This window comes from Girardinichthys multiradiatus, chromosome 19, assembly GCF_021462225.1.
Source record: "Girardinichthys multiradiatus isolate DD_20200921_A chromosome 19, DD_fGirMul_XY1, whole genome shotgun sequence".
Lineage (NCBI taxonomy): Eukaryota > Metazoa > Chordata > Actinopteri > Cyprinodontiformes > Goodeidae > Girardinichthys > Girardinichthys multiradiatus.
The window spans coordinates 24,899,119-24,925,680 of NC_061811.1; the positions used below are offsets into that span (position 1 = coordinate 24,899,119).

General features: G+C 40.7%; 2 protein-coding genes across 2 annotated transcripts in view; both read right to left on the reverse strand.

The window, feature by feature from the left end:
- The window catches only part of hs6st1a (heparan sulfate 6-O-sulfotransferase 1a), a 79,711-nt gene that overhangs the window by 18,785 nt on the left and 34,364 nt on the right, over window positions 1-26,562 (reverse strand). The window lies entirely within an intron of this gene.
- LOC124855242 (E3 SUMO-protein ligase ZBED1-like) lies at window positions 15,106-17,577 on the reverse strand. Its single transcript, XM_047344949.1, has 2 exons — window positions 16,527-17,577; window positions 15,106-16,360 (listed from the first exon to the last, which is right to left on the reverse strand). Exons 1-2 carry the CDS (start codon window positions 17,574-17,576, stop codon window positions 15,488-15,490), a joined length of 1,923 nt encoding a protein of 640 aa, XP_047200905.1. The 5' UTR covers window position 17,577; the 3' UTR covers window positions 15,106-15,487.

Genomic DNA, 26,562 nt, shown 5'->3' on the forward strand with positions numbered 1-26,562 from the left:
GATTTATTGCTAACCACTATAAGCCATGGAAGCCACAAATAATACGTTTCTCTCCATTTTATCCGTTTAAGCACTAAAAGAACATGTTCACATATAGATAGTTTACATAACTTTGCGTGCCGCTTGTTTAATGAGGTACAGACTGTCGGAGGAACCAATACATTTCTAATGTCAGCATCTTTCACTTCAGCTTATATGCATGCAGCCATGTTGTAAACGAACTCTGGGCTGTTGATGAGAGCTGACTTCCTCAGCACAAAGAGAACAACAACTGAGCATTTTTCCCCCGGTTCACAATTTTTATTCATTCTTTAGCTTTTATTTCTGCTGTCTCTGGTATTTATCCTGTTTTTGTTTAGATAAAAGGTCTCCGGATCTTCTGGGAGGGAGGTGTTCTGTGTTTGTGTGACATATTATATGACTTATAATGACAGTGTAGCCTTCAGAATTGCAACTAAATCAATTCGAGAAGAGCCAGAAGCAGGAGTTTCTAACTCACCGTCCTAATGATTTTATCTGCTTCGTTAATCTAACACACCTGAATCAAATGAATTAAGTACCTCCTCAGTCTCTCACCAAGTTCTGCTTATAACCAGTCATTATTTTGGTTTGGATGTGGTGAAAGAAAGGTGCATCTAAATGTTGAAGAGGAGAGGAGTAGGAGATCCTTGGCCTGAAGATACTCACCCCTAGCCAGCACCAACACTCAAGGGTCTGCAGGAATTTTCAACAAGGGCTTTTTGTGTTCTATATATGAAAATCTCGTGCATTTTCCACATGGGAATATGGGAGGGTAAGGAGTAGGATATCGAGACAGAAGCCTTTACACCATAGAAAATGTCCAGATCATATGCAGATATTGCAAAACCTCATGGGAGAATGTGTTTTTGACTTTACGGTATGTCTTACTCAAACAACAAAGAGCATTTCCAAAAGAACACCAGGTCAGCAATAAAACATGATGGTGGGAGGATCATGCTTTTTTTGGTTACTTTTCTTCAGACGGAAAAGGTTCTTTACATATACTAGTCCATTTCAACCCAAAACCTTCAGGTGTTCGTTAATAAGATGAAGAAGGATGTTATTTTCCAGGGTAAAATTTATTCAAATCCACATATGATTGACTTCATGAGAGGAAGTTTAAACTTTAGAAACAGCCTATGCTGAGTTTAAAACTAAACTGAACAGAATATCTGTGGGGTCTCCAGAAGACCACACAGACAACATAATCTGACAGATTTGGAGAACCTTTTGAAAGGAAGAGTGGAAAAATACCCTCAGGTCAGGATGTGGGATGGTGACAGATCCTGCCAAAGACTGAATGCTTGTTTTTAAATCCAAAGGTGCTTTAACATAGTGTTAATTAGGGATGCACAACAATAATAAAGTCTAATTGATGCTGTTTGTATACTCCCAAAACTGAGAGTATTATTTATATTGTCACTTTTTTCCACGGCTGGTTCCATGAAAGCATCAATAAATATCAACCTATTTGAAAATATTAATAAATACAGTTAGTGCGTGCCATTTAGTGATTGAATAACACATTTAAATGTGTCAGGCTTACACTGCAGTGACATGTGGTCACAGCCATACAATCTGTTGCCAAAAATAGACGGCAAGGATATTTTCAAGTACTTTTTGGCATCGCTTTTGTTAGGATCGCATCAAATGCCACAAAATACATCAGGGTAAAATTTGAAGTCTATATTACCCATCCCTAGTGAGCACATTTACTAAGCTGGGTTATTGCAACTTTATATATTTATACTTTTAACAGATATGATTGTTTTTCCAGTTGTACAGGATAAATGTCACATTAAATGGGGAAAATGTTTGAAAGTTATTTATCATGGTCTCATTCTCTACATCACAAAAACATGGTGTTTTACCAGCACTGTGCACAATGATTTAAGGGCCTCAGTATTTGGTATGAGGTGTAAATAATCGTTAAGGGCGCTGTATACAAACTTATGAAAGCTTTTTCTCATAACCATAAAGGTATGAAAATGAAGAATCAGAAGCAAGAAGCAGCGGGTGGATCAAATCAACACAAATCCACCTGACATCCCAGAAATCCCCTCCATCGAGCATCATGTTCATCTGCCTCCTGTTACTGAGGTCAAAGCAATCATTCTACAAAACGCGTTGACATATGAGTATGCTTTGCTCACACCACCACGCCCAGTCCCCTCTCGCGCACACACCTGCATGTCATGACATAATCCTTGCCGCAAGAGGAGAAGTCAGATTTTCAGGAATGTCCCAGTGGCTTGCTTAGTGCAAAGAGGGGAAAAAACAGAGGAAGGGAATGAGAAATAAAGAAGAGGAGGAGGTGACACGATGTGGAGTTTGGGGGCAATTAAAAGGCTGGGTAACGAGGCTAATGAGTAGACAGGTGGCCCTATTACTGAAGCAGCCGAGCACTCATTAAACACACAGAAACTCACAAAATCTTCCCTGTGGCAGGGATTAGTGTGTGGGACCCTGTTTTCCCCCGTTGATCAGTCGTCATGTCCGAGACAGGATGCAACAGGGTGGCTCTGTGCCTTCGCATTGTCTTTGAGTACACGACTTGAAGCCAGAGTGTGAAATTGGATAGATGAGGCAGTTCAAACTTCCCCACCACCACGCAGACTCACAGATGCAATGTTAGCCTCCACAATGTTGTCGTGCGTCTACATTTTTACCTGTGCTTATGAGTAAGCACTTGTTCGTAGGAATAAACAGGATAATGAGATCTTGCTGAGCCAGTAACTGTTGCAGATAGCATGCGAGAGGCTCAGAGAGAGGAAAAAGACAGTGGCGCGGAAGGTTTTTCAAGGTAATGGTAAGTGTTTGCTGGGAAAGAGGGAAAAAGGGTAGCTGTAATTATACAGAGGCGTTAGTGTGGGGGTTGTTTTTCAAAGCACACATACAGTAGAAACTTAATAAAAAGATATCCACATGATGATTTCCTCCATCACAAGGAAAAAAATGAATTTAACTGGGAAAAGGATGGCAAGGTTAAACAAAAATGTAGTAGGGAGGTTTCTTAGAGAGGCAGGGAAAAATGTGGAGATGGGAGAGCTGACGGCTAGAACAGCCCATTGACATTTCAGGGGTATGTCTGCATATGAATAGAGCTTGTATGGAGAGTGATTGTTATTATCTTTAGACAGAGAGGTGGGGGAAGAAGCCTAGCTAGTCAGTGAAGCAGTCAAGTCGGGAGATGGGCAGGATGCTGGATTTTTGTTGTCCGGTTCAGGAGTGACAACTTCAACCCCAGGGAGCTGGATGGCGACAATCGGCTCTTTAGAAATGGAGGGAAAAAAGTGTGAAGGGAGGGCTTTGCATGAGGTTTATTTGTGTCTGTGTGTGTGTATATAAGGGTTCCTCCAAGACCAGTTAAGTCAGACTGCATGTCGGAAGACTGTGCCAAACATGCCCCACCTGTTTAGAGAGGGCCAAGGGCCTAATGAGCACAGCCTGGAGGGGTGGAATAGCATGAGCGACACACAGAGGAGAATACATCAAAATTCCAGGGAATTAAAGAATAATAATGACACTCTCTGTTCCTTCCCACAACAATCCAAATGTGTTTTTCACACTGTACAATGTGACCGCACTGGCTGCTGCAGTTTTCTGTGTGATGGTCTCATGAGACCAGGTGATCGCAGAAAGCTGCTGAAACACTAGCCATTAGGTTTTATGACGTTTTAAGCAAAAAGCTCAATTTATAAACCAGGACAACTATTTTTGTCTGCACAATTAACTTAAATATGGGACGAATAATGATCAAGTCATATCAAAACAGAGTAAACGTGCTAACATTAGCCTTACACCTTCCTCAGCAGGAGTTACATGAGTTAACTCAACAGCGTAGTTGAATGCTTCGAGTCAGATACATTTGAAGAAACCAATTGAGCTACATTCCTTTAAAAGGTGAGGCTTTTTAAAATTATTATTAATATTATTGTTGATTTTTAAAAAACCTAGTTAAAACATGTAGAAGCATTATATTTACAATGTACCGCAAAAACGTATAATTCAAGTATACATAGAGTTACAAGCTGCTTTATTAAGCACAGCATGCTAGTACCCAGTTAGACCCCCTTTTGGTTTAAGAACTGCCGTAATTCATCATGGCACAGATTCAACAAGAGGTTGGAATCATTCCTCAGAGAGTTTCGTCCATATTGATAGATAGCAACGCTAAGTTACGGCAGAACTGTTGGCTGTGCACCCATGATGTTAATCTAATGTTTTATCACTTCCCAAAGGTGCTCTATTGAATTTAAATCTGGTGACTGTAGAGGACAATGAGAACAAGTACAGTGAACTGATGGTCACACAGTTTTGGGACTTGGTGCATTATTCTGCTGGAAGTAGCCATCAGAAGATGGGTACACTGTGGACATACATGATACTAGTAGGCTGTGGTGTTTAAACAATGCTCAACTGCTGCTAAGAGACCTAAAGTGTGCCAAGAAAATATTCCCCAGACCAATAAAACATTAGCAGCCTCAACTATTGATTCAAGCCAGGATGGATTTGAGCATTCACATTGTTAATGCCTGATTCTGACCCAATTATCTGAATGTTGCAGCTAAATTTTAGACCCATCAAACCAGCGACATTTTTTAACAACTCGTTATTGTCCAATTTCAATGAACCTGTGCAGTTTTCTGTTGTTAGCTGACAGGAGTGTCATTTGGTGTGGTCTTCTGCTGCAGTAGCCCATCTGCTTCAAATTTCAACATGCTCTGTGTTTACAGATGGTATACCACATACCTTGGTTGTAACAAGTGATAAGTGAAAGTATCCAGTGAGTACTGAATATTTCCCTTTTTCTGACCTCTCTCTGAAAACCTGAGATGCTTGTGTGTGAAAATCCAATTAGATCAGCATTTATGAAATACTCAAACAAACCAGTGTGACTCCAACAGCCATGCAACATCCAAAGTCACTTAAATCCATTTCCTTCACCATTCTGGTGCTCAGTTTAACTTCACCTAGTTGTCTTCACCATATCTAGATGCCTAAGTGCACTAAATTGCTGCCATCTGATTGGTCAATTTGCCATTTGTGTTAACAAGCTTAATCAGATCAGTAATCAGTACCTAATAAAGCAGGGATGCATGATATATGACAGCGATATTAGTCATTTTTTAACATATCGGTATCGATAAGTCCAATAAGTGAAACTGGACCAACATTAAAAACTGATATTTATTACCATCTTGTTACTATTTTTGTATGTGTATGTGGAAGGAGGGGGTTGGCCATGTGGTATTTATTTGGCCATGTGACAGTGAATGTGATGCAGTGCAGGACTGTAGGGTGTTTAACTGAAGCAGACAAGCAATGTCAGTGGTGTGGTCGTTTTTCACGGTGTTGAAAGGGTAATGAGATATATATAATATATAATATTTGTAAACATCGGTTATCAGCCATAACATCAATATTAATATCAGATATCGATATCGGCCTGAATTTTTATATCGGCACATCCCTAGAATAAAGGGTCAAGGGTGTATATACGGCACTGTTTTTTTTAACTTTGATGTGCTATCGGATTCAGATTCACCATCTGCAAAATGCCTGGTCTTCATTATGTCCAATTAGAATCAGATACACGATAAATCTCCATCGGAACCTCCCTGCTTTTCATTCTTTAGTTTGTGTAGTGCTTACACACATAATCTGAAATGTGAGCCTAAGTTTGAGCCTTAAGGATACTGACAGGTAGATTTGCTTTGTGTTTTAATATCTTTGCAAAGACAAAGCTCTGTGATTATGCAGCCACAGCTTCTGAGGTACGTCACAAGGATTTCACAGCTAAATTTAGCCTTTGTTATCATAAGCACGAGAGAATACAGGGAAGATACATGTGGTAAGGAAAGTTTTCACAAGCACGCATACAGCCTCTAATCAGGCAGAGGAAAACAAGTGGCCAGGAGAATGAAAACCAGAGATGGCTGGAGAAACGGCAAAAAAGAGGAGGAAGCATAATGAAATTACAGGAGCCAAATATTGTGCAACAGGAACAACAACAGTTTTCAAGACAAAATGTCTCTGTGTTAAGAGTGTGTACACGAGTGTGTCTCTGTGAGACCCTGTGTGTGGGTACAGGGTGAAAGAAGCCCATTGTCTAGCAGTGTAACACAATCTCACAGCTTCAGATTTGCCTCAAATGAGCTGCGAGGCTGTGGCATCCTTCCTTCAATCCCCCCTTCTGTCCTCCTTTGAAAGCTGTTCAGGGACACTCAAGCTAATGTCAAAGGAATAGTTTAACATTTAAAGTAATATTTGTTCTTTCTCACTGTCGGGGGCTAACATCAATATCCCGTTCATCCGGTAAATGAAAAGTTACAGTTAGGTGGTCTTAACGGAGGATTAGAAAGCTTAGAAATACAGCCTTTTTTCAAGTGAAGTTCAATCATTAACATTTGTGATTTGTAAAACCACACCTGAATGTTAAAACGTTGGTTTAGGAGCATCTGTCATGATACACAAAACATTTACTTAAGCGTCTGAGTTTTTAAAAGAGTCAGGAACTTCCCAATATTACTTACAGCTAAAATGTAGAGTGAAAAAGGCAAACTGAGATCGTTTTTTTTTTATGTAGGTTCCATAGGAGCATAAATTAGTTTACATTTCAAACTATGACAGAACTCAAGTATTACTACATAAAACGAAGCTGCTACATGAACCAAAACTGTCAGGTTGAAAGTCCTCACGGGCCACTATATATATATATATATATATATATATATATATATATATATATATATATATATATATATTTGTTTTTTTCCCCCCCTGACCAACAATGAACTAAACAAGCAATTTTTCAGCAAAACAAATGAAGCTGATCTTATTTTCATGGAAAAAGGTTATTTAAATTGTGGTATATCCAAAACATAAAAAGGTTTTGTGGGTGCCCCATAATAAAAGCCATGATGTGCTGTGTTAGTTTTAAACATGAATTATATACTCTGACATATTGTCCAAAGATTATAGTAGCTTTTGTAAACTAGTTAAGCACAGATAGGAGCAACATATTCATGCTTTCCTGCAGAAACTCAAGTCAATACATTGCACCAATTGTACTCGCCTTTAATTTGGTATTGTAGTGGGACTTAGTAGGAACTCTCTAATGAATCAAATCAGCATCAGGGATATAAAATATCAGTGAGAGCATCTGTATGTTTTACACATCATCATTTATGTTCTGACACACATTTTGACACACAGGGCTAAAATCAAGCTTTAGAGATATTGACAGGTGTCTTTTTAACTCTCGCCAACATTGTGAATAAAGCAGCTTTTTCAAAAACCTCCTGCTACCTATACAATTAGTAACCGACTCATGGCCTTAAACACTTAAACTCACATTCAGGTGACATTTTATCCTGATAAGATTTGAATAGCTTCTTTTATTCTTTACACGTTTGATGATCACACATTTACGCTTGCATCCCGGACTTAATCAACTGGCAGCTGCTAACCCCCGAGATTAAGGCCAGTGATACCGACGTCATTTCAGGCTACAAAGACAGCAGAAGAAACAAACAGAAACATCTAGCTACCATACACCGAGCTGCAAATTGTTACTGACTAGTGAAGAGGGGAAAAAAACAAGCTGTTAAAATAAAAGAGTCGGCTACATATTGACCGCAAGTTTGCACGATTCAAAAAGGCTGTTAATTCTGCACAATTCTTGCACATGAAAGAGTTGGATGATGATAATCTTTTAAATGAACTTAGAAAAGCAGAATGGAGACAGAAAGCCTGAAAGAGGAAAAGATTTTAAAAGCTAGTGTTTGCATTTGAAGTAAGTTTTCAGCAAAGGAAGCCAGCGTTTGGTCAGTGATAAAATTGAATTAAATCTCCATTTAGCAGGACTGCAACTCTTGTGGAGGTTCTCCTAAACTCTTGGTTTTAAGCCGTCACAAATGACACTGAGAATGTTTGAAAAGCTTGCTGCCTCCAAACTCCAAACCTGCTTTCTCAGAATGGCATGGGAAAAGGCTGCGGAAGGAATCTGAAGAAGAAAAGTGAAAAAGACAAGGGCGAGGGGGGTTTGGGAGATTTTTGGGGGTGCTGAACCACTCATTGATATGACAGTTTGATTTTCTGGACTCTGATGTGAAGCGGCTTAGGAGAGCATCCTTCTATTATAAGGCCCCTGACATCTAGCCTCTCCAGCTCTTCGGCTCACACCCCCACCCGCGTGTGTGATTTAAAGTTGCTGCGTGTGTGATTACAGTACATGTGCTTTCACCATGTGTGCGTGCGGGTGTGCGTTCGTCCCCAGCAGACGCTCCCCTGAGTTTCCAATCTCGGAAAAACATGTAGGGAGGGGAATGCGAAGTCGGAGCAGCTGTCGGTCTGGCAACGCTTCTAGTCAACCAAGCAGGATAAAAACTCACCAACATCAACACCCCGACATTTAATACAAGGCAGATGTGCCTAAAAAGTGTGTGTTTAAGCTTCAGTAACGGTTTATGTTATCACCAACTATTAGAAATGCAAATTCAAAATTTGGTAAGCAGGTTGACTGCTTAATCCTTGCTGGATTAGCAGGTTGACTTTTCTTTAAAAAAAAAAACAACCAAAAACACACATAGCATGATGAGGGGAATTTTATTTCAGAACAAAGTGAAACCAAGCTGTGAGTTTTATTTTTCTTTCTTGCAACAGGACACAATCAACATGGAAAAATACCAGGAAAAGATGAGTTTCCCAACCATTTAAAAATAAATGCAGGACAAGAGGTCAGAGAAAGCATTTGTTCAAGACGGAGCAGCCAAAGCGGAAGTGAATACAGTGTGCTCAAAGTCAAGTTTGTATACTCCTTTAACGTTTTGATGTTACATTATAACCATAAACTTCCATGTATTTTATCTATATTTGATTTAATAGACCAAAACGAAGTAATGTGTAACTTAACTCTTAAGTGTGGCATACATTTGTATTCACTCCCCTTTACCCTGATAGCAACAACTGCCTTAAGAAGCCAGCCTCAGAGGGTGTTAGATAACATTGGTTAGGTTAGGGTCAGGCTATAAACCATTATTAGAGGAATTTCAACATCTCACAGAACATTGATCCATTCATCCGAAAACCGAAAGAGTTTGGCACAACTGCAAAACCACCAAGGCGTCGCCGTCCAAGGGGACAAGGAGAGGATTGATCAAAGAGGCATCCAGGAGGACCATTGTAGCTTTGGAGGATCTGCAGAGATCCACAGCTCAGGTGGGGGTGTCTATAGACAGCAATGTATTATTTTTATTTTCAACACTAAAATATCTTAGAAAAAGGTGATGCTACACAACAGACAGTTTACTCTGCAGCTGCAGACTGGCCATTGACTGAGGTGGTTTTCTAACATGCTTAACCTTTAATCAGTCTGCCAAATCTTAAAAATACAGAAATCTTCAAAAAAGGACAACCTTTAGCAATCCACAAATAAGCCATGTAGGGAGGGGAGCGGAGATGTAAGAGAAGATGCACTGCTCATATTAGACCAAAGTTAAAGGTTTTAAATGCTATGTGTGGCAGAAAACTAACAGTGCACGTCATCTTACATGGTAGAACATGGTGGTGGCATCATCATGGTGTGGGGATGCTTTTCTTCAGCAGGGACAAGGAGTCTGATCAGAGTTAAGAAGATGGTAAATGGAGTTAAATTCAGGACAACCCTGGAATAAAATGTAGTTTCTAGATGTGTCCCTTAAAGGCAGTTGTAGTTAAAGATGGCTCTACAAAATATTAATTATCAAATATTATCTGTGCTACAGTGTAGGTGATCATACTTTTGCAGGCTTAATAGATAAAAAAAAAGTTGCGCACAGGCATCCGTGTTGGTTAAGCCCTCTAGGAAAGAAAGTGGAGGAATATACACCTTTTAACAACTATTTTAAATTGTTCACTGAGGGATATTCAGATTACATCCTGAACTTGAAAAAACCCTGTGAACTGAGGCTTTAGTTGTCCACTCACATTATCCCAACGTGAAGGCTGCATCTCGCTTAATGCCAGTAATTAGAATATAACAGTTCAGTTCTGCGGTTCAGACTGGATATTTGTCAATGAAATGCCTACAGGGAAGTAATGGTAGTATCAGTGTATGCAAATGTGTGACAACACATCCTACCCTCTCCAAAACTAACAATACAAGATTTTGTCTCCTTGGAATAAATCAAAGACTGTGTGGGTGGAGGGTGATATATAATTATATTCATGTGCCCAGACACGAGAGACACACAGATGAGCACACAAGCACAATGATTAAGGGAGGGGAGGAATCGAGGTGAATCCCAAACAAATCCTTGGATCAGATGCTGTGGCAAGGGTTGCAACTGGGAGAAGGAGAGGCTGCGCTGTGTGTGGGGGGTCACAGTAAGAGTCCATGTGCTGGTAATGACAGTTTGTTGGGGATAAACCGATAGCAGACCATGTTCTACAAGACCAATATACAATGCATATTAGGCAATTCCATATTGTGAATCAAGAGAGTACTCAGCACACACAAGGAAACACGTCTACACTGATGAACCAACGCCTTTTTATGCCAAATCTGCAAAGCTTTGTACCGACTACCTCTGCTCAGTCTGCAAGGAATGGAAAAAAAGGAGAAAAAGAGACAAGAGGGAAAACAGGAGATGGAAAGGAAGAGTAGTGGCAGACGCTCAGAAGACAAACTGGGCAATCATGTCTTCTGCTCCTTTTTATTAGCATTCAGAGGAATCTGGAGGAAACAGTTTGCAGTCTGGCCCTTATCAAAGCCTCCATGCACGCCTCCCACACTGGGTCACCAAGCTGAAAGCTCACTGTTGCTTTTTTCCCGGTCTTCCCACCACCTATTATCTGTAAATCCACCCACACCGGTTCATCCCAGTAAAGCAAGAAACATCACTGAACACTGAAAAATAGATCAACCCAAACACACACTGGGGAGGCTAATCAATCTGAGACAAGTCTGTTTAATCTAGCCTACAGCATGCTGTCTACGATGGGGCCTTTCTACCTTCACAATGCATTGGAGAGTGAAGCTGTGATGCTCCATCCCGTCATTAGTGCAGTGGTGATAGGAATGAAGGAAAATGGAGAAAACACTAGTATTGGATGAGTCAGACATTGGCTGAATACGTCAGACACAATGGCACACAAAAGTTTTCACACCCCTTTTACATTTTGTCACTTTGCAAACGCAAGCTTCAATGCATTTCGTTAGAAAGTTAACACAGCAGTAGTGCATAATTCTGAAGTAGAAGGAAAACGATGCATCGTTTTGATGGTGTGCAATTGTACTCAGCTCTCCTTAGTCAATACTTCATTGAACCACCGTTCGCTCCAATTCCTTTGGAGTATGTCAACCAACTTTGCAAATCTTTTTACAGGTGTTTATTTCTTTAATTTTTCTGTTAAATCGCTCAATCTCGGTCAGTCTGGGCAGAGACATCCCTGAGCATCAATTTTCCAGTTTTGTGACAGATTCCCAATTACATAGAAAAAATATATAAATACTTTGATCCAAAGCATCCTAAACTATCTCTGGCTGTATGTTTCGGGTTGAGATGGAAGTGGATCACCTCTCAAGTTTTTTGCAGCATATAACAGACATTCTTTCAGTACTGTCCAGTATTTGGTTTCATCCATCCTCCCATTATCACTGAGCAGCTTCACTATCCCTTTGAAGAAAAATGCCTTGAATGATGCAGGCAACACCTTGTTTCACCATGGGGAGGGTGTTTAGGGTGATGCTGAGTGTAAGAATTTAATGTTTTGCATGTGGGCCAAAAATTCCAGTTTAGTTTGATATGACCAGAGCACCTTCATCTACATCTTTGATGTGTCCACTCCATGGCCTGTGGTAAACAGCAAGGATTTCTTTAACAAGTGCCATTTTAGCCTCCAACCCCCGCCCCACCAAAAAAGTCAGATTTGTGGAGTGCACAACTGATAGATTCTCCCACCTGAGCTGTGGATCTCCGCAGCTCCTCCAGAGTTACCATGTATCTCTTGGATTCCTATGTGATTAATGCCCTCATTGTCAGTTTAGGTGGATGACCATGTCTTAGTTTGCAGTCGTGACAGACTTTTTCCATTTTTAGGTGTTGGAATAAACAGCCTTTTTGGGTATGGTGACATGCAGCGGTAATGACACTGAAAGGTGGTTTTACAAAGTATAAAAGGGGACATATGCTTCTAAATCCTTCTTTTTCACAGTTAAATCATTCAGTTGTGGTCTACATAAAGCAGAACAGCATTGCTTTGGTCTGAACACAAACTTGTTGTTGTAGCTCCACAGCCTCCTCTTTTACCCCTGTTCTGAGGTGCATCTGAGAGCAACTTGTTTTGGTGCCGTCTCTTTAAATGCTACTGAGACACTTCACACCCCACCCCTCTCCAGGTCAAAGAGCGCTGCACTTTAACCCGTTTGGCCATTTTTGTAGTCTGATAACAGAGATACAATTATCTAGCGCTGCAGAAACGAGCCAAAAACGTCAAAACAATGCAAAACTGTTTATGTAATAATATTATTCAAAACACGCAGTGCGGTTCTGTCCTCAAAGAGCTAAAAGCGGCACTCAGCACTAACATTAACAGAAGGACGATGCTAGTGATATCAAAACAATGGCCAGGGAGTCATATATCAACACACAAAAAGTTAATGTCTAAAATAAAGTTTGCTGCCATTTTTGTGTTATTTAGAGCTTACTGCTTTGATGTGTCCGTCGTTTCCATAGACAGAAGGAACTAACCCCTTAATCAGATGAAGTCTTTTAGCAAATCCTTCCTGATACTGGTGGAGGTCAATGAAGGATTCATCCTTGAAGCGGGGAAATAGGAATTTCCCTACTGATGTGGGTATCTTTCCATGAAAAATAAAATTTAACCAGGCACTTTGAAGAGGCTCTGATTCTGGAGGATGGTGTAATGAATTGTGTGGGTTAATACGAACTTATCCTCTGGCAGCGTAGGTATACCTGAGCTTGGATTACAAAATTGTAGTGAGAAATAAAAATGGCGGATTTTTCAAAATTGATCAGCCGGAAGTCAATGACCTTATTTAGCTGTTCTACATGAAATACTGTCACATAACAGTTAAAAAAACGTAACAGAGAACAGAGAAAACTGGACGGACTAAAAAATATGACCTAAACAGAGTATAAAGATATCTCCGCACCTGGAGAGAGTAAATTCAACTTATCTGCACTCCTGCAGATTCCAAGTAAACAACAAAATGTATGTTGTATTAAGTGGCCAAAAAAAGAAATTTCAAACATATACTTTTATACAAACGTACACTTTTCCTTCTACTTCAAAATTGCACACTACTTTGTGTTGGTCTGTCACATAAAATCCCAATAAAAGACATTTATGTTTGTGGCTGTATTGTAACAAACTGTAAAAAAAGAGTGATAGGGGAATGAAACCTTTTGCAGTGGAAAACTGCACAAACAGCAGCTGGCAGAAGCCTCAAACCTGCAAACATAAATCTTAGTAAAAAGTAAATAAAACCATCTGCAAAGGTTGGAGGTAACCATGCTCCCCAGCTGCGGGTCCAATTCTCTGTAACCCCCCCCACCCCCCATGGTCCCACAGACGAGACCGTTCTATTGGAATGTAAGTGTGGATGTGTTTGTGTGTGTGTTGGAGGGAAATAGGTAAGCAGGGAAGGAATGATGATCCTGTGATTTCCCCTGGGGCTACATCTGCCCTCAATGAAGAGGCCACCTCTAAAAAGCCCCATCCGACATTCTTGGAAAATTCCGCGGACATTCATCACTCGTTCCAAGACCCCTCCTCGAAGCCCCCTCGTGGGCCTGCTGTGTGCACCTCTCCCTCCCTGCATCCACTAAGGCCTTTAAAGTCTGATCCAGAAATGTCCAGAATGACTGCCGTGAGACGAGCCAGAGCCAGAGCACAATCCCATCCCGCCCGCCCTGCAGCACAGGGGTCATTGTTCATTCCTCAACTGTCGCTCACTTCATCTCTTTTCTCTTCCTCTGCAGGGATTTGCAACTCTCTAATAGAGGCATCTACCATGTCCCACTAACTGCTGAAACAGCTGGAGCTGGGATGCATTTAGAGTGCTGAACATTATGTGTGTAGCCTGGTGCACGGGGCTGAACATCTGTGCCGAGAGGAGCGATGCAAAATTATGTTGCAAGCACCAAGCCAGGAATATCTGTCACAGTCTTGAAAGATCGATGCATCTGACTGCATGCACACACATGCACGAACAGCTGAGGATTGGAGAGCTTGAATGGCATGCTGGTAGCCAAACACTGCAGCAGCTCTGGATTTTTTTTGTTTTTTTTAAATCATGCACAATAAGTCACAAACCTAATTGTGCCTGACTTCCTTGGTGTCTGACAATCTGCTCCTTGACAACCAGCCCATATAAGTGACAAACGGTGCCCTCTACAATCGTCGTCCTAGGTAACCGCTGTGTTTATCTGGGGCATTTTAGAGTTGTTTCTGCCCTGCTTTCCACATAAAGTTCGATAAGGTGACGCTAAGCATGAAGGTCTGTATTTAGCCACAACTGTCCAACTCTGATTTAGCACCACAGGTAATTGTGCAGTGTCAGAACGAAGCGGGCAGGGAATGAGTTAGGGCCAGTGGGCTGCAGAGAAGAAGGGGTAGGCCAAATTATGCTGAATAGCACTGCAGTGATATCCCTTTTTGCTGTTGAAACAATGCATTAGCGCCAACTACTTTCACTGAAACACTGACATCAAAGCAAGAATAATGGCTCATTGCAGAAACCTCAGCTCGATAGCAAGGGAAAACAAGGCTCTTATTGTAATCTCCAGGCCTTTTCCATCTCTTGTGCATTTATTCCAGCTTTAATCCTTTTCACATTTCTCAGATTCCACTGCTGGCCCATTAGATGAAGAGAATTACAAATCCCAAGTACATTTCCATCCCATTCTTCACCCTATGCTCAATCAACACTTGGCAGCAGAGGAAAGAAAACACAGGGGAGGAAACAAGGGAGTTAAAGTCAGACACATCTGCGCAACATAAAGCTGTTTACACGAGTTATATCAAATTTCAAATAGGGTTGGGCGGTATCCAAATTCTGATACCTTCATACCGTCTCCACATTTTACCTCGGTAAACGGCATTACCGTGACTAATTAAAAATTATGACTTAAGGCTGAGACGGCATCACCAAACTGTTGACTTGTGCCTACTTGTTCAGAAATTAAATACCAAACACTAATAATGAAACAATAACAACATAATGTGCACAATATTAACGTTTATTAGAAACTGCTTAAAAAGTACAAATATAACAGTCAAAAAAATTAAATTACCCTGACCACCCAAAATAGTTTTTGCGCAGAATGCGCAGACAAATCAATTAAATTACATCACAGCCTGAACAACTTTAAATAACAAAAAGAGCGACCTTTAAAAAAGTGGTAAAAGTAAAAGAAACAAATAATAGCAGTGAGCTGGGTGGCAAGTGTCAACAGGTTTAGTCAAGATTTTTAGCCAGAAAAACCAGCATGTTAACTTTTTCTGGATTTAACAGGGAACGTTGGGGACTTACAACTTTTCCCGCGGTGCTGAAAACCCGTTCCGACGGCGAGCTTGTGGCACAGACGCACAGGTGCTTTCTAGCCACCCGTGACATCAGGGGAAAACGCCGGGCAGCACATTTCCACCACAGAAGTGGGTCTTTGTCTGCTTGGATAACGGGCTCCAAACAGTAGGCTGTTATTTCAGCTCCAACTCGGTCTTCTACGCTGCCGATGGGACCTGCCACTGCATCGGCTTGTTTTTGCAGAAGACTTCCCAGAGTCACCCTTTTTCGTGGGGGTTCGGGTTGCGCCTCTCCCTCTTCCACTCTGATGATGACCACTGGACCTGCTGGTGCTTGGTTCTCTAAGTTCACGATCTCAGCCTGTAATTCTGCCTTGGTCTCAGCCAATGCGCTGGCATCAGTCTCATATCCTCCACGGTAACGAGGGTCGAGGAAAGTGCATTTTCGCATTAATTTGCGCACTGAATCGGATTCATATTTGGCCTCTAGCTTTTTTAGAATTCCAGTTTTGATTGACTTTGTTAGCTGGAGGTCATATTCTGACAAAGCCAACACATTGTCCCTGCATAGCTGGAGTATGGGGAGGATAGAGGAACTGGTCACATAATGTTCTCCTGACAAAATATCAGTGAAGTCACCGACTGGTTTCAGTGCGTCGTGAACAGCTTTCAAGACGTCTGTGTCCTGCCAGGTCAGGGACAGGCTGCTCCTTCTGTCGTCAGACAAGACGTGTCTGATCCCCTGGGCCTGCTCCAGGATGCGCTCCACCATTGCCAGTTTGGAGCCCCAGCGAGTTGCGCAGTCCTGCCGATGGATGAATTAATTAATTAATAAACAAATGAATTAATAGATGAATAAACAAATGAATTGATAAATAAATAATAAATAAGCCCCTTAATGTATATGATTATATTTTTAGTTTGCCTATGTTATAACAGATTCAGATTTTTAGATACAAATTTCTGCTTACCGTTATGAGGCTATGTTCTGGGAGTCCCAACTCCACTTGCTTCTTGTTGAGTTCACTCTTACGTTGCCAGCTGTGTGAAAAGGCCCCGACAATACAACGGCACACTCCGTGGGCGCGCTCGGTTTTTTGCCTATTGTCATGCATTGCATTTGTGACAGCCAGGTTTAGATTATGACCGAAGCAGTTAAGCCACGGCCACTCCAGGGACCTGATTGCGGCAGAAATGTTGGCAGCGTTGTCAGTGGTTATGGCTGAAAGTTTTTTCTCGTCAAGTTGCCAGTTCTGAAGTGCAACTCTGAGCGCTGCAGCAAGGTTGTCCGCCGTATGACTCTCAGGAAAATACGTTGTTTGGAGGCATTTGGATTCAAGTTTCCACTCAGGTGTAATGGTGTGGACAGTCAGGGACATATATGGAGTCATGTTAACTGATGACCACATGTCAGTTGTTAAAGAATAACTCTCGGCCTCTGACAGCAGTACTTGAACCTCGTCTCTAACTTTAATATATAAATGTGGGACGGCTGTTTGTGAGAAATGTTTCCGTCCTGGTAGCTCGTACTGGGCATCTAGGACCTTTACCATGTCCTTAAAGGACTTTTTTTCCACCGTGTGGAAAGAGACCATTTCCTTTGCCAAGTATTTTGTCACTGCATCCGTGCAGGTTTTCCAACGGACACTGTCCCTTTTGTACTTCGTTGTTTTCCCGAAGGCCCCTATTATTGTCGACTGCGTATAAGTGGCGGTGGACTTAGTTGTTGTTGGTTTTGGTCCTGCATCGGTATCAGCGGGAGGTGTTGAAACTGTTGCGCTTATTGAACTCGGGGCCAAATGCATCCTCGCAGCAGTGAGTGGATGGTTAACTCTGAGATGCGTCCTTAGGTTTGACGTGTTTCCGTCCCTTGCAGTCACCTTTTTATCACATAATTTACATATTGCCTCATCAGTATTTACTGGCTCCCCCTTCTCATTTGCTAGGAACCCGAAGTATTGCCAGACTGCAGATGTCGTGTTCTTCTTAGCGACGAGTTCATATGGTGCGCGACTTGCCATCTTTCTCTCTCTCCTCCTCCTCGCTGTCACGTGGTGACGTCACATTCATAAACATCAAAAGTCTCACTACTGTGGAAGTAAAACTGAAAATTCAACCACATATAAGTGCTGCTGGACATAGATTAATTTTTAGACATTGATTTAATTATCTTATATTTAATCCTTATCTCCTATATTTTTTAATGATGTAATGACGGTATTGAAACTGATACCGTTGCTTTTGAAAGATACCGCAGGTATACCTTATTACCTTATTACCGCCCAACACTAATTTCAAACAACTTTTAATCACTGCAAACGGTTATCTTAGAGCTTGATTAAATGACATTTGAGGGAAGAAGAAAATAGATTTCCAAATCTAACATTTTATATGGAGAAAACAGCCGTTGCCAAAACAAGGTCACAGAGGTGAATTTTTGTTGCGTTCGATCATTTGATCTTTTTATGGTTTACATTGATGTACAAGAGTGTGTGAGAGTAATGTAATACAACTTCATTCTACTTTAAAACAAAGACAGAATAAATTAGATGATACATTTTAGGAAGATTGTAGCTTGGCTAGTTCTAAACAGCAGTCCTTATGAGCAACTTCTGGAGAATGTAAGACCATATGGTGTATCTTGAATAATACGCCTAAGCAAGTCCCTATTAATGGTACAACCCAACCAATTCAAATACAGTAAATTATTTGAGATTCTGGGCCAGGATGCAGTCCTGCACAAAGCACCTAAACTAGTTGCTCTATTTTCAGTAGTGTATATACAGCCTTTGTTCAAAGGCACAGCTGACAAAAGTAATATTTTTGTATCTGGTGCTTGTGCAACCCCCTTTCTATTGCCACCCTGGGCAACTGCCAATACAACCCATATAAAAAACTACTACTGTCTACTAAAGCTGCACAATATATTGAATCACAATCATCATCGCATTATCGGTGTATGCAATACTGTATTCGGAAAGGAATTCTTGAATTTCGTAGGTTATTTTATTTCAAGAGTCATTAATCGACACTCATGATGTTTATTTTTGGTGGCTGAGATGCTAAAGCTCCCAGAGGGTAGAGGATATACAGGTCCTTCTCAAAATATTAGCATATTGTGATAAAGTTCATTATTTTCCATAATGTCATGATGAAAATTTAACATTCATATATTTTAGATTCATTGCACAATAACTGAAATATTTCAGGTCTTTTATTGTCTTAATACGGATGATTTTGGCATACAGCTCATGAAAACCCAAAATTCCTATCTCACAAAATTAGCATATTTCATCCGACCAATAAAAGAAAAGTGTTTTTAATACAAAAAACGTCAACCTTCAAATAATCATGTACAGTTATGCACTCAATACTTGGTCGGGAATCCTTTGGCAGAAATGACTGCTTCAATGCGGCGTGGCATGGAGGCAATCAGCTTGTGGCACTGTTGAGGTCTTATGGAGGCCCAGGATGCTTCGATAGCGGCCTTTAGCTCATCCAGAGTGTTGGGTCTTGAGTCTTTCAACGTTCTCTTCACAATATCCCACAGATTTTCTATGGGGTTCAGGTCAGGAGAGTTGGCAGGCCAATTGAGCACAGTGATACCATAGTCAGTAAACCATTTACCAGTGGTTTTGGCACTGTGAGCCGGTGCCAGGTCATGCTGAAAAATGAAATCTTCATCTCCACAAAGCTTTTCAGCAGATGGAAGCATGAAGTGCTCCAAAATCTCCTGATAGCTAGCTGCATTGACCCTGCCCTTGATAAAACACAGTGGACCAACACCAGCAGCTGACACGGCACCCCAGACCATCACTGACTGTGGGTACTTGACACTGGACTTCTGGCATTTTGGCATTTCCTTCTCCCCAGTCTTCCTCCAGACTCTGGTACCTTGATTTCCGAATGACATGCAGAATTTGCTTTCATCTGAAAAAAGTACTTTGGACCACTGAGCAACAGTCTAGTGCTGCTTCTCTGTAGCCCAGGTCAGGCGCTTCTGCCGCTGTTTCTGGTTCAAAAGTGGCTTGACCTGGGGAATGCGGCACCTGTAGCCCATTTCCTGCACACGCCTGTGCACGGTGGCTCTGGATGTTTCTACTCCAGACTCAGTCCACTGCTTCCGCAGGTCCCCCAAGGTCTGGAATCGGCCCTTCTCCACAATCTTCCTCAGGGTCCGGTCACCTCTTCTCGTTGTGCAGCGTTTTCTGCCACACCTTTTCCTTCCCACAGACTTCCCACTGAGGTGCCTTGATACAGCACTCTGGGAACAGCCTATGCGTTCAGAAATTTCTTTCTGTGTCTTACCCTCTTGCTTGAGGGTGTCAATAGTGGCCTTCTGGACAGCAGTCAGGTCGGCAGTCTTACCCATGATTGGGGTTTTGAGTGATGAACCAGGCTGGGAGTTTTAAAGGCCTCAGGAATCTTTTGCAGGTGTTTAGAGTTAACTCGTTGATTCAGATGTTTAGGTTCATAGCTCGTTTAGAGACCCTTTTAATGATATGCTAATTTTGTGAGATAGGAATTTTGGGTTTTCATGAGCTGTATGCCAAAATCATCCGTATTAAGACAATAAAAGACCTGAAATATTTCAGTTAGTGTGCAATGAATCTAAAATATATGAATGTTAAATTTTCATCATTACATTATGGAAAATAATGAACTTTATCACAATATGCTAATATTTTGAGAAGGACCTGTATTGTGTAATCATACAGAGAGCGAGGAAAAATGTGTGTTAATCACGATCGATATCATCACTGTTTTAAGCAACAATATTGCAACTACATATTTTCCTGATATCGTAAAGATATAACTCCTTAACTGAGATTTCTAAAAGGCACCCATAGTTTTTAGTCAAGGTCGTTATACCTTATAAAGCTCATGCCAAGTGCATTGCTGCAATAGCTTCGGCCTTCAACTGGCTGGGTCAATAACCTGAAAACTGAACCAGAGCTAAATGATCATGGTTGTCAGCTCTGGTTCAGTTTATCCCTTAGCAAATTTACTGAAAAGTCCCCCAATTGGCTTCCTATAGTAGAGCTTCTTTCCATGCCTGAAAATGTTAGGTACGAAGATAAAACAAAGCCGCAAAAGTACAAAATGCCACAGGTAAATTTAAAATATATTTAAAACCCCGGGGGGCAAAGTGTACCGGAGTCAAATTCCTTGTTTGTATGTACGAACTTGGCAATAAAGCTGATTCTGAAGTACAAGAGCATATTGACGAGCTCTCACTGAAGTCTCACGCTCTGTTGTAGAGCTTACAAACTTCAATTGAAAACAGTTTCCTTTTAAATGACTTCATTAACATTTTGTGCTTATACTAAAAAAAGCTAATTCTTTTTCCTGCAGTAACAACTTCCACACTAAACAGTGATGCTGTTAGCAACCTATTAGCACTTTGGTATGGTGCATTCACTGATCAGAAAAAGATTGGATTTTTGTGTTTTCAAACAGTTGGATCTCCTTTCAGGGCCAGTCAGACTGAATTTCGTCCGATTCTGGTCTCCCGTGGCTTTCTCAGTACATCTGTGCTTTTTAATTTTATGATGCAGGTTTAAAAAGGGATTTCAAATCTTGGTCTAAACAGTAAACAAAGACTAATATGCTTCATGTACGTTTACCTAATATTGATAAGCTGGAGGATGTTAGGTCCTCCAGCTTATCAATGATATGGGATTCACCAAAGATCAATAGGAAAGCTGTGCTGCAGCTCAAGTTTAACTCCAAGTGATGAATTGATTATCCCAAAACTGTTATATGTAAAACTGGGAAGTTTGTTTGGTAGATACTCAGACTGCAGGGTGACAAAGAAGTGACCGCAGATACAAAACTACGACATGTTATTGACTACAGATCTATGGCCACAAAGAGTCTGTGGGGGAAAAGGCGACAAACTGGAAAAATAGATGAAAGACTTTAATGTAAAGCATCTTCGGGACTCTTGCAGGGATTCAGTGATAACAGTCATAAAGGATTTTATGGAGTTTTCTACATCTACAATGGCAACCTAGACTGAAGTCCCAATTTCAGGTGTATGCAGAGTTCAGGGTATTGTTTTTAGAGGCTCAGGCAGAATAAAAGAGGCCAAAGGGGGAGACTCTACATGAAAGCAAGACAAATCTAAAATTTCATAAGGCTGACACAAAGCGGCTGTAACAAATATGAGCATCCCAGTTTGTATCTGACTGAAGTCCATATTCCCCACTTCTGCAGACGTATGTCTAAATTAAAAGTCAAAGGGACACCCAGTATGAAAATAAAACCTTAATTCAATCAACAGGCAGACTGGAAGAACTTTCAAACCTCTATTAATCAATGAGCTGCAAGGACACCTCAGCTTCAGCGTCACAGAATTTAGTCAGGGAATTTAGACCTGCTCGTCTCCACTGGATGGGTGCTTTATCAATCTTCCCTGCAGGAGACCATTAAAAAGCTCCAAACTACCCTGAAGCAAGCCACCAGCAGCCATTAAGTGATTATTAGGGTATTCACGATCTCCAGGGGTAACTGTCTTCTCTGTCACCATAGCTGCAAGGTACAGTCAGAAGCCTGGAGGTAGATATTTTGCAATGATTGTGATAGTTACTAGTGTCTGGAGTGTCTGAAGGTGTTTTCTAAAAAGACACCTCATTCATATAATTGCTTGCATTGGGCTTAAGTTTTTATTCTCTACTGGATTGTCTCAGTTTTTAACAAAGTTTCAATAAATAATCTTCTGCTTACTTGAAAGATGTTTCTTTTTGCAAACTAGTGTACAAATAAACTATCATCAACCATCTTATTAAGGACTGCATTAAACACCTTTACCTTGCAGACTGAATAGGGACATATGGTTTCCATGACAAATATACAATAACAGTCAAACATTTAGACACAACTAAGTCACATTGGCTTTGTGTTAACTGGCCTCGTCTGCTTTTATTTTGTAACAGAAACAAAAGTAAATAAATAAATTAAACCCATCTCCTGGAGCTACAAAGAACAATTACTAGCCATTTTATTAGGTACAGCTTGCAGAGTACTGGATTCTTCATGGCATAGATTCAACATAGGGAGACAAACATCTTGCAGAGATTTTGGCCTATATGGACATGAGGTCATCATACAGTTGCTGCAGATATGTCGGCTGGACATCAATGATGAGAATCTCATATGGTACCACATCTTATAGGTGCCCTGTCTTACCATCTCAAGATTGTTGCTTAAATTGAGACTCATCTGACCAGAAAGACCTGGGGATCCTGTGCGAACTGTAGCCTTAGTTTGCTGTTCTTAGTGGACAGGAGTGACATCTGGCCTGGTCTACTGCTGCTATAGGCCATCTGATTCAAAGTGCTACATGTTCAAAGATGGTATCCTGCATACCTTGGTTGTGATAACTGGTTATTTGAGCTAGTGTGGTCTTTCAATCATCCTGAACCAGTCTACCCTTTCTCCTCTGACACCAACAAGGCATTTTTGTCCACACAACTGCTGCTCACTGGATAATCTTTCCTTTTTGGACCATTCTTCATAAACCTGAAAGGTGATGGTGTGTGAAAAGGTCCTGCAGATCAGTCCACCCCGTCTGAATCCCAACTTGATATATGAATGTGTGTGTGTTTGTGAGTGAGAATGGGTGAATTTGGCTCTAAACTAGAAGTCACCCTATCAAATCAGTAAATTTACCGTTTAATTTATCTGGCCAACTGGACAGACTCATACTCATTATATTGAAATTACATGCCTTCCTAATAGTGTGCAGTGTGACCATGTTACCTAAACCATAATGTATGAGTTTATTTCTCTTGGTACTCTACTTATTTTAATGAATAGGATGGTTCAATAATCATTAAAATGCTCAAATCTCACATATTTAAATTAATTGCATCTTATTACAAACCATTTTTATTGATTATGGTTCTTCTGACCCCATTTGGGCCTTCTGATTCTTATGCAATATGCCAGACTGAAACACCTTGTCAAACCAAAACAACTGTGAGCAACCTCTTGCCAGGAGATATTTATCAATTGGAGTCACAGAACAACACACAGGAGATTACTTTTACATTTCAGTTATCAAAGTGCAGACAGCTTTGTTTAATCCATGGGAAAATCTGAGTAATAATGAGCAAAGCTGCAGAGGCCAAAAATGGCAAAGGGATGAAATATCTACAACCACAGTGCTTTGACTTTGTTTTGGCCACCTAGTTGTCGTTTACTTTGAGATCAGTCTTTTTAGCTCACGCTAAACAATTCATTTAGTTCCTGTGGATTGTGCCTGTTGTCCTTTTTACAACCTTTAACACTAAACTTATGACTGCAAGTAAATAAACAGCGGGTACTAAAGGGTAAGCGTGGTGATGGGTGGTGTCATTTTTGTTTGATGTATCAAAGAGAAAAGTCCATGATGATGTAATTCTGCAGTGTTTATGTCTTTTGGTTTTGTCCCACCCTGATACTGGCTCCCACATGTTTATAAAGCAAATTCAGAGGTTCCTTTCGGCCATTGTTTGGAGCAGGGAAACTTGATCAGACTTCATGTTAGGCAAACAATTAAAAAAATTGTTTTGGACAATGTAAACCTGTTTAATTTTGTCCTCTTTGTCCTTCCTGTTGCCAGTCAACAAGACACAAAAGAAACCACTGAATATAAGTGGATCTGACAGCATAAACACAACCTCAAAGATTTATCTAACCCGCAGAGAAATGGCCAACAACATGCTAATGTTCAGCCAATCCACCACACCTCCTTCTGCTTTATGCTACTCTGCTGTCATCTAAACAAAATTAGTACAAAAAGGAAGATCTGCCTTTTTCCTCTACCTTCAGGAGGAACCATTAGCTGCCATTCACAATCAGAAAGTACAAAACTCAGCTTCTGCAGACTTCTATCTGCTATACACTCAGAGTAAACATGGTTCCTAATTTGATTTCGTCTGCACGGCTGTGCCATTGTTATTTCACTGTGCCTGGGCAGAGTGTCTTCAGATGGCTGCTGCATTATGTTACTCTGCTTATCGTCAATTGACTGACAATGACAGGAAGACGTCTCTGCCAGGAAGGACCTCTGAAAAAACACAAATGGATTATACAAACTGTCATGCTGCAACATCTTATTTGACTTGTACGTTAGCCAAAACTAAATTCAAAAGGCCCCTGGAGAGTGTCACTCTGGAAAGGATATTTAAATATCTTTAAGTCTACAGAGTAGTGAACAAAACATTTTGCCCTGTTATTTCTTTCCATTTTTGCCTTTCGTCACACCTAAATGTTTCAAACAAATGTTAATATCAGAGAAAGAGAACCAGAGTGTTATATTTTTACAGTACAAAATGCTAGTTTTACAATTTTAAAATGATTTAATTTTTTAAGGGATAAAAGCTATCCAATTCACCTAGTTCTATGTGGATAAATAAAACGGAACCCGTCTAACTACATGAAGTAGACTAAAAGATCTCAAAAAGCAGCGCAATCTAAAGCCATTGAAGGACAGGTAAGAATCAAAGTAATTGACATCTATCAGTCTGGAAAGGGTTACAAAACCATTTCTAAGGCTTTGGGACTGTAGCAAACGAAGGTTAGAGCCATTTGCTACAAATCAAGAAAACATAAAAATTTGATTTGACCAAAATTACTCTAAGAGTCAATCGGTGACTCATCCAGGAAGGCACAGAAGAACTCAGTAAAACATCTGAAGAAATGCAGCCCTTAGTTAAGGTTAGAGGTCATGATTAAAAAACATGTAAGCAACGTGGCAAAAATAGCAACTATGAAAAAGTTCCAAGGCTAAACCACTGATGGCCAAAAAGAACACAAAGGCCTGTTTCATGTTTGCCAAAAAACCATCACTCAGACATTTTAAGAAAATATTCTGTGGACTGAGGAAACATTCTGGAAGGTGTTAGTCAAAAAAACATCTTATCTAGATTCAAACAGCGTGGAGGTAGTGTGATGGTCTGGGGCTGCTTTACCTTCTGAAAGACTATAAGATGGTACCATGAATTTGGCTCTTTACCAGAAAATCCTGTTCAAGCACACTTGTGTTATGCAGCAGGGAAATACTCCGAAGCACAGCAGCAACTCAACCTATGAATGGCTGGGGTAAAAAAAGGAAGATTTTGACTTTAGCTTAAATCATACTGAAATGCTGTGGCATGACCTGAATTAAAACAATTCTGCAAAGAAGAGTGGGCCGCAATTCCTCCACATTGACTTAAAGGATTCATTGTCAGTAATTGGAGAGTAACTTTTTTCGCAAAGGGCCTGTTTAGTTTGGAAAGCGTTTTTTTTTTTCTTAAATGATATCTGTTGAAAACTGCATTTTGTATTTACTCAGGTTATCTTTGTCCTTGATGATCTGAAATGATTAGATACGACAAAAAAGTAAAAAGAAAAAAAAAGAAATCTACTTTTCAAAACAATGTATATAGCTAAAAATTTTGAAAATTTAAGAAAACCGAAGAGAGAATGATTTCTCTGCCTGATGGAATAGTAAAGGTTTCAAAAAAAAAAAAATAGCTGCAGCTGATGGCAACTCAGACACACGCTGGCAGAATGAGTCAAGTCTGATCCAGTCTGATCCAGCTCTGCGCAAACCCACCGTGCAGCGGAGGTCAAGGGCACCCTGTTGCAACCTCCACCTGTCAGCACAGGTCGGCAGGAGAAGGATTATAGCGAGGCGCACGGGGACAGATTAAAGGGCGACACCAGCAGAGATCTGTAGCGCCAATCTGCCGAGCGGCGGGGATCTGTCACTTTCAGAGCATCATGGGATGAGACGTGATTGATGTCACATGCAGAAGCTTGCACTTGTAAAATCAGCTCCAAAAAAGCCATGTATAAACAGACATGCGCATGCTCTGACAAATGCCTCTCTGTTCCAGGTTGATGTGCAGTTTCCTTTGAACCCTTGCTCTCTGCAGCTTCCAAGCATGTTACTGCTCCAAACAGCCCCAAGTCAGAGGGAGTAGTAATGCTGATAACAACTCTGCTAGCTTAGCTTTAATGTACTGGAATTTG

Coding starts and splice junctions, on each gene's coding strand:
- LOC124855242 (XM_047344949.1), bottom strand. CDS start 17,576: ATGGCAAGTCGCGCACCATATGAACTCGTCGCTAAGAAGAACACGACA. Junction 16,361..16,526: donor CAGAACATAGCCTCATAACG/GTAAGCAGAAAT, acceptor ATCCATCGGCAG/GACTGCGCAACTCGCTGGGG.